Source organism: Corapipo altera, unplaced genomic scaffold (assembly GCF_003945725.1).
Source record: "Corapipo altera isolate COAL_440 unplaced genomic scaffold, ASM394572v1 71, whole genome shotgun sequence".
NCBI lineage: Eukaryota > Metazoa > Chordata > Aves > Passeriformes > Pipridae > Corapipo > Corapipo altera.
In genome coordinates this window covers 5,312,186-5,320,035 of record NW_020884916.1, presented here as the reverse complement: position 1 = coordinate 5,320,035, position 7,850 = coordinate 5,312,186, and the positions used below count along the sequence as shown (strand labels likewise).

General features: G+C 55.1%; 1 protein-coding gene across 1 annotated transcript in view; it reads left to right on the top strand.

The window, feature by feature from the left end:
• CHEK1 (checkpoint kinase 1) overlaps window positions 1-5,984 on the top strand; it is an 8,189-nt gene extending 2,205 nt beyond the window's left edge. The window contains exons 4-11 of the mRNA XM_027655430.1: window positions 38-79; window positions 2,284-2,388; window positions 2,543-2,638; window positions 2,710-2,818; window positions 3,023-3,200; window positions 5,128-5,259; window positions 5,354-5,455; window positions 5,715-5,984. Of these exons, the coding sequence (XP_027511231.1) occupies window positions 38-79; window positions 2,284-2,388; window positions 2,543-2,638; window positions 2,710-2,818; window positions 3,023-3,200; window positions 5,128-5,259; window positions 5,354-5,455; window positions 5,715-5,810 (860 nt within the window). The 3' untranslated portion in view covers window positions 5,811-5,984. The remainder of the gene's footprint in view (window positions 1-37; window positions 80-2,283; window positions 2,389-2,542; window positions 2,639-2,709; window positions 2,819-3,022; window positions 3,201-5,127; window positions 5,260-5,353; window positions 5,456-5,714) is intronic.
• The last annotated feature ends 1,866 nt before the right edge of the window (window positions 5,985-7,850 follow it).

Here is a 7,850-nt window from a genome sequence, read left to right as displayed (position 1 = left end):
GGGGGACATGTGGTGCTGGCTGGAAATGGGAATACAGGGATGTATGGAATGTATGGGGGGGACACGGTGCTGGCTGGAGGTGGGAATACAGGGATGTATGGGATGCACAGGGGGTGATGTGGTGCTGGATGGAGATGGGAATACAGGGATGTATGGAATGTATGGGGGGGACACATGGTGCTGGCTGGAGGTGGGATACAGGGATGTATGGAATGCAGGACATGGTGCTGGATGGAGATGGGATGCAGGGATGTATGGGATGTATGGGGGGGACATGTGGTGCTGGATGGAGACAGGAATATAGGGATGTATGGAATGCACAGGGGTGACACGTGGTGCTGGCTGGAGGTGGGATACAGGGATGTATGGAATGCATGACATGGTGCTGGCTGGAGATGGGATACAGGGATGTATGGGATATATAGGGGGGACACATGGTGCTGGCTGGAGATGGGATGCAGGGATGTATGGAATGTATAGGGGGGACACATGGTGGTGGATGGAAATGGGAATACAGGGATGTATGGAATGCACAGGGGGGACACATGGTGGTGGATGGAGACGGGAATATAGGGATGTATGGAATGCACAGGGGGGACACATGGTGCTGGATGAAGGTATGGATGTATGGAATGCATGACATGGTGCTGGATGGAGATGGGATGCAGGGATTTATGGGATATATAGGGGGGACACGTGGTGCTGGCAGGTGATGGGAATACAGGGATGTATGGAATGCACATGGGGACACATGGTGGTGGATGGAGGTGGGATACAGGGATGTATGGAATGCATGACACGGTGCTGGATGGAGATGGGGAGGTGCTGGCTGGAGATGGGAATACAGGGATGTATGGAATGCACAGGGGGGACACCTGGTACTGGCATGAGGTGGGAATACAGGGATGCCTCTAGGGATGTATGGAATGCAGGGGAGGGTGCAAAGGGCATTTGGCAGTGCAGGAGATGGAAGGGTTTGTATGGAATGCACGAGGGGTGCATGTATGGAATGCAGAGGGGATGGAGGTATGGAATGCACAGGGGAAGTACATAGAATGGAGAAGGGTGCACATATGGAATGCAGAGGTGTGTTTGTGTGGAATGCATGAGGATGTGTGTATGGAATGTGTAGAGGGTGCACGTATGGAATGCATGAGGGGAGGTGTATGAAGTGCACTGAGGGGTGTGTGGGATGGGGAAGGAGCACGTATGACATGGGGTGGATGCATGGAATGCACAGGGGTAGGGATGTGTGAAACACGGAGCAGGAGGGTGTGGGATCCATAAGGGAGATGTGAAATGCAGGGAGGGGGATATATGGAGTGTCTGTGGGGATGTATGGAAGGCATACAGGGATGCAAAAGGGGAATGTATGTGATGTGTAAGGGGGGAGTGTATGACATGCTCAGGGGAGATTTGGGATGCATAGGGAGGTATGTGATGCATAGGGAGTACATGGGATGCATAGAGAGGTATGGAATGTATAGGGGAGGTATGGAATGTATGGGGGAGGTATAAAACATATGGGTAGTACAAGGGATGCATAGGGAGTTATGGGATGCATGGGGAGTACATGGCATGCATAGGGAGGTATGAGATGCATGGGGAGGTATAGAATGCATAGGGAGATACGGAATGTGTGTGGGAGGTTTGGAATGCATGCGGAGTACATGGATGCATAGGGAGGTATGGGATGTATTGGGGAGGTATGGGATGCATAGGGGAGTATGGAATGCATGGGGGAGGTTTGGAATGTGTGCAGAGTATATAGGGAGGTATGGGATGCATGGGAAGTACATTGGATGCACAGGGAGGTATGGGATGTATGGGAGGTATGGAATGCATAGGGAGATATGGAGTGCATGGGGAGGTTTGGAATGTATGCGGAGTACATGAGATGCATAGGGAAGTCTGGAATGTATGGGAGGTATGGAACATATGGGTCGTACAAGGGATGCACAGGGAGTTATGGGATGCGTGGGGAGGTATGGAATGCATAGAGGGGTGTGGAGTGCATAGAGAGGTATGGGATGCATGGGGGAGGATTAGAATGCATGGGGAAGCATGGGATGCATGGGGAGCACACAGGATGCATAGGGAGGTTTGGAATGCATGGGGAGCACACGGGATCAGCGCCTGGCCCGGGACAGGGACAGCTGGCACACACCTGGCACACACCTGGCACACACCTGGCACACACCTGGCACACTGAGTGCTGCAGTGCCACGTGTGTGCCCGGGGCTCGTGGCACCGCGGGGTGACGGCAGCGGGATCCCCCGGCAGAGCTGCCCTGGGACCAGCCCAGCGACAGCTGCCAGGAATACAGCGACTGGAAGGACAGGAAAACCTACCTCCCACCTTGGAAGAAGATCGATTCGGCCCCCTTGGGTAAACACACAGCAGCACCCAACCCACGTGTCCATGTATGTGTGTGTGTACACACGTGCACACACCACGTTGTATTCCACCCCCTCGTCTCCATTCCACCCCCTCGTCTCCATTCCACCCCCTTGTCTCCATTCCACCCCCTTGTCTCCCCCAGCGCTGCTGCACAAGATCCTGACGGAGAGCCCCTCGGCGAGGATCACCATTCCCGACATCCAGAAGGACCGGTGGTACAGCAGACCCCTCAAGAAGGGTAAGGGGCCGCCAGGGAACGCGCTCGTTCCCCCGGATTTGAGGGTCACTGGGTGTCCTGTCCCTTTGCAGATGTCAAGCGGGCCCGGCTCTCCTCGGGAGGGGTCACCGACTCCCCTGGTGGCTTCTCCAAGCACATCCGATCCAATATGGACTTTTCCCCGGTGAAGGCCGCTCTGGGGTGAGCCTCCACTTCCCTGCACACAGAGTCTGCAATTCCTTGTGCCCCGCAGGGCTTTCCCGGCGTTTTCCCCAGGAGGTGGCTGGGTGGAAACCCCTCACACCACCCCTGCGACCACCCTAAACCCTACAAAACCCCGTGCAATTCCCACACTGGGCTCTCTCCAGCATCCCTAATCCCCGTGTCCCTGCCCTTGCCTTGCAGTGAGGACAAGGCGAGCTACTCCACGTCGCAGCCGGAGCCCGGCACGGGCGGGATGCCCTGGGAGAGCGGAGCAGGGAGCATCGACCAGCTGGTGCAGGGCATCAGCTTCTCCCAGCCCGCCTGCCCCGAGCACATGCTGGTCAACAGCCAACTCCTGGGCACACCCGGCTCCTCCCAGGTCAGGGGCTGCAGGGGGGCACCTGGAACCGCCTGGAATATCGGGGTGCTGCCTCACGGTGTTTTTGGGATGTGGCTGGGCGAGGTGTATCCTCTCAGGATGTTGCCTCACAGTGTTTGGGGCGCAGCTCCGCACCCTCAGTGGTGTCAGGATGCCCTTTGCAGTGGTTGAGGGGCTGCTCTGTGGTGTTTGGGAGCAGCTTTGCCTGATATGGAATATCAGGGAGCAGCCTGGCAATGTCTGGGACACAACTTTGTGGTATTTATCACCCCAGGGTGCAAGTTTGGAGGATTTGGGGCACAGTTTTCAGTATTTTTAGTACCAGGAAGCCACTTTGCCAGGGATTTGGGGTGTCTGGGGGGCAGCTTCTTGTCTGATTTACAACATCGGGGTCCAACACTGCACTGTGTGTAAATTGGGGTGCAACTTTGTATATGTGACATTAGGGAGGAGCTGTAATCTCAGGAAGCAACGTGGCAGTGTTTGGGGTGTGGCTGGGTGAAGTTTGTCATCTTGGGGTGCAGCTCTGCAGAATTTGGGGGACAGCTTCATGTCTGATTTACAACATTGAGGTCCAACATTGCACTGTGTACAATACTGGGGTGCAACTTTGTGGTTTATGTTTGACATTGAGGACTATATGGAATGTCAGGGAGCAACTTGGCAATGTTTGGGATGCAGCTGGGCAAGGTTTATCATCTTAGGGTGATGCCTCTCAATATTTGGGGTGCAAATGTGCATCATTTATGGTATCAGGATGCACTTTGCAGTGTTTGGGGGCTGCTCTGTGATGTTTGGGAGCAGCTTTGCCTGATCTGGAATATCAGGAAGCAGCTCAGCAATATCTGGGATGTGACTTTGTGTTATTTATCACCTTAGGGTCCGAGTTTGCAGGATTTGGGGAGCAGTTTCACATCTGATTTACAGCATTGGGGTCCAGCCTTGCACCATTTATACCGTTGGGGTGCAACTTTGCCTTAAATTTGTAAGATTAAGAAGCAACTTTGTCATATTTATAATATCAGGGAGCAACTTGGCAATGCTGGGGCTGGGGCTGTTCAGTATTTACCATCTCAGGGTGCAAATTTGCATGATTTGGGGTGCAAATTTGCAATACTTTTAGTACCAGGATGCCACTTTGCCAAGGGCTTGGGGGGCAGCTTCACATCTGATTTACAACACTGGGGTCCAACCTTGCACTGTGGGGTGCAACTTTGCATCGTATGTGTTACATGAAAGAGCAACTTCGCTGTATATACAATATCACAGAGCAGCTTTGCAGTGTTGGGCAGCAGCTGCATGAGGTTTGTCATCTTGGGGTGCTGCTTCCCGATATTTGGGGTGCAAATGGGCATCATTTATGGTATCAGGATGCACTTTGCAATGTTTGGGGGCCGCTCTGTGGTGTTTGGGGAGCAGCTTTGCATCTGACCTACGGTATCAGGGAGCAGCTTGGCAATACTGGAGTGCAGCTGGGCAAGGTTTGTCATCTCGGGGGACAACTTTGTGGCATTTGAGGTGCAATTTTGCAGCATTTTGAGTAGCAAAACGCAGCTTTGCAATACCAGGGTACAACTGCAGCATTTGGGGGGCAGCTCTGCGTCCAGTTTATGATATTTGGGGTCCATCGTTGCGCTGTTCATACTGTTGGGGTGCCACTTTGAATCGTGTATGTGACATTAAGGAGCATTTTTGCCGCACTTAGGGTATCGGGGACGAACTTTGCACCGTTTGGGATGTGGCTGTGCGGCATTCCCGGAATTTGGGATGCAGCTGCCGGCGCGCGCCGTCAGGGGGTGCAGCTTCCCACCGTTTCCCTGCCGAAAGCCGGGATTTCTATCCGAGCTGCGGCTGGAGCTTGGTGGGGTTTCCAGCCTCTCTGGCGGGATTTATAACGCTCGGGGGGGATGTGTTTTGGGGGCCACAGAGCCCGTGGCAGCGGCTGGTGAAGAGGATGACGCGGTTCTTCACCAAGCTGGACGCCGACGGCTCGTACCGGGCACTGAAGGAGGTGTGTGAGAAGATGAGCTACGGCTGCAAGATGAGCTGCACCAACCAGGTGGGCACCAGGGGGCCAAAATCAGGGGGTGGGACACCCCCCTCCCCGTGCTGTTGCATCGGCAGGTAACTCAGGGCACCCCTCCCTTTTGCAGGTCACCATCTCGACCACGGACAGGAGGAACAACAAACTCATCTTCAAGGTGAACCTGGTGGAGATGGAGAGCAAGATTTTGGTGGACTTTCGCCTCTCCAAGGTGAGCTGGGGGGGGGTCAGGGTGGGCACTCGGTGGTGGGTGCTCGGTGGGGTCGGGCAAGGGTGTGCAGGGTGGGTGCAAAGGGGATGAAGGGCCTTGTAAAGTGGGTGCAGGACCTTGCAGGGGGGGTGGAAGACCATGGAAGGTGGGTGTGAGGGGATGGAGAAACATGGGGGGGGGTGCAGGGTGGGCTCAGGGGGATGGAGTCCCAGGCAGGTGGGTGCAGGGGGATGTAACCCCCCCACTTCTCCCTGCACAGGGCGATGGCCTGGAGTTCAAGAGGCATTTCCTGAAGATCAAGGCCAAGCTCAGCGACATCGTCAGCACCCAGAAAGTCTGGCTGCCTGGCACCTGAGCCCCTGCACCCCTCCTCCTCCTCTTCTTCCTCTTATTCCTCTTCTTCTTCCTCCTCCTCCTCCTCCTCCTCTTCTTCCTGGCTGGGCTCCAGCGGCAGCACCCAAACGCCGTGAAGGTGCCCAGCCGCGTATTTTAGATTTTGAAGGTTCAATAAAGCCCGGGGGGACACGGAGCGATGCTGTTTCCCGCGAGGGGGAGGTTGTTGCAGTGGGTCGTTCCCTCTGGAACCTGCTGGAGGCGCAGCTTTGCTCAGCCAGCCTAAATCCCACGCCGGGGTCTCCACCGAGCCGTGCAGCCCTAAACCAGCCCCAAGGTTTAGGGGCCGACCCCCTCCTCGCCCCACTACCGCCCCTCCCTGCCCTGTCTCAGGGCAGTGGCTGCCCTCGTTTTCCAGCCTCTCTAATTGCTTTTCGGAAGGACTAACGAGCCCGAGAGCTGCCAGGGGTTGTTAGCGCTGGAGCGAGAGAGGAGAGCCGGGGATTAACCCCATCCCCTCCCCCCCAAAAAAAGAGCATCCCCCCAAAAAACCCACCCCAGGGTGCAAACCTTGAGGCATCCCCGCAATTTCTCCCCCAAAGCTGCGTCGGCGTTTAATTATTGGGGTAAAAAAACCCAAACCCGCCTGTTTTGCTTGTCTTCCCCCTTTTCTTTGGGTTTTTTTTAATATCCCTTCCCCCCCGGCTTTTTTGTTTTCCTGGTGGGAACCCCCCTTGGGCGAAGCAATTAGCGGCGATTTTTTAATTGCATATTTATATTGCAGCTGGGGAGCGAGACCCCGGCAGCGGGCGAGGGGGAAGCAGGAAGACGCCGCGCTCCCGACCTTGTTTGCTTTTCAGCCGGGATTAAGCGCTTTTAATTGTCCTGGAGATCACAGATTGCGGCCGGGGGGGATAATTAGGCTGAATACAGGGTTTTCTGGTTCATTCCCCCCAGGAATTTATATTTCTAAGGGCATAAAAAAAAGTAGAAAAGCTTCGGGAGCGCCTCGGGTTGTGGAGGGGCACGAGGCTGGGCACAACTCGTTGCACGAGTGGGTCTCGCCGTCACAACAAATTAATTTATCACCTGTTACCTGCTGGAAACGGGATGTTTTGGGGAGTCACAGGTACGTTTCCCCCTCCCCAGGGTGCTTCAGGGGCTGTCGTGCTCTGCCGTGGTCTCGTGCCTTAGCCGAGCTTCATTATCCCACGGGAGTTTATTTTCAACCCTAATTTTTAGGGGGTTTTGTTTGATTTTGTTTGTTCGTTCGTTCGTTTGTTTTTTTGTTGTTTTCCTTTTTTTTTTTTTTAACTCCGTAGAGGGGATTATTTTCCGCTTTCGGGGTCCGGGAGGGGGGGAAATTGGAGGGGGATGAAAGGTTTTTGCTGCGATGTGGCCGGGTGAGGGGGGGGCTGTGCCGGGAGCGGGGCCCTGAAAGCGCCCTTTGTGCGGCCCCGCCGGGGACCCGGCTCGCTCGGAGGCACCGGAGCGTGGCAAATCCTAAAACCAACAGCACGGCCGGGGCGGGCGGCCGGGGGGCTTCTGTCCCCTCCTCATCCCGAATTCATGGCGCTCCCGGCGGGCGCACGGGGTTCCCTCGCCCTCCTCGCGGCATCCCGGGAGCCGGGGTTTGGGATGTGCTGGGGGAGGCAGGAGGGGAGGGTTCAAGATCTAGAACGCAGGATTTAGGATGTAAGTACAGGATATGAGGGATGGAGGATTTAGGGGCTAGGTAGGGATGTGGGATTTAGGATGGAGATGCAGGATGAGGGGCGGAGAACTTGGGATGCAAATGAGAGACACAGGATTTGGGATGGAGATGCAGGATGGAGGATTTGGGATGGAGATGCAGGATGGAGGATTTGGGATGGAGATGGAGGATGGAGGATTTGGGATGGAGATGGAGGATGGAGGATTTGGGATGGAGATGCAGGATGGAGGATTTGGGATGGAGATGCAGGATGGAGGATTTGGGATGTATATGCTGGATGCAGGATTTAGGGTGTAAGTGGAGGATGGAGGATTTGGGATGTAGGTGTAGGATGGAGGATTTGGGATG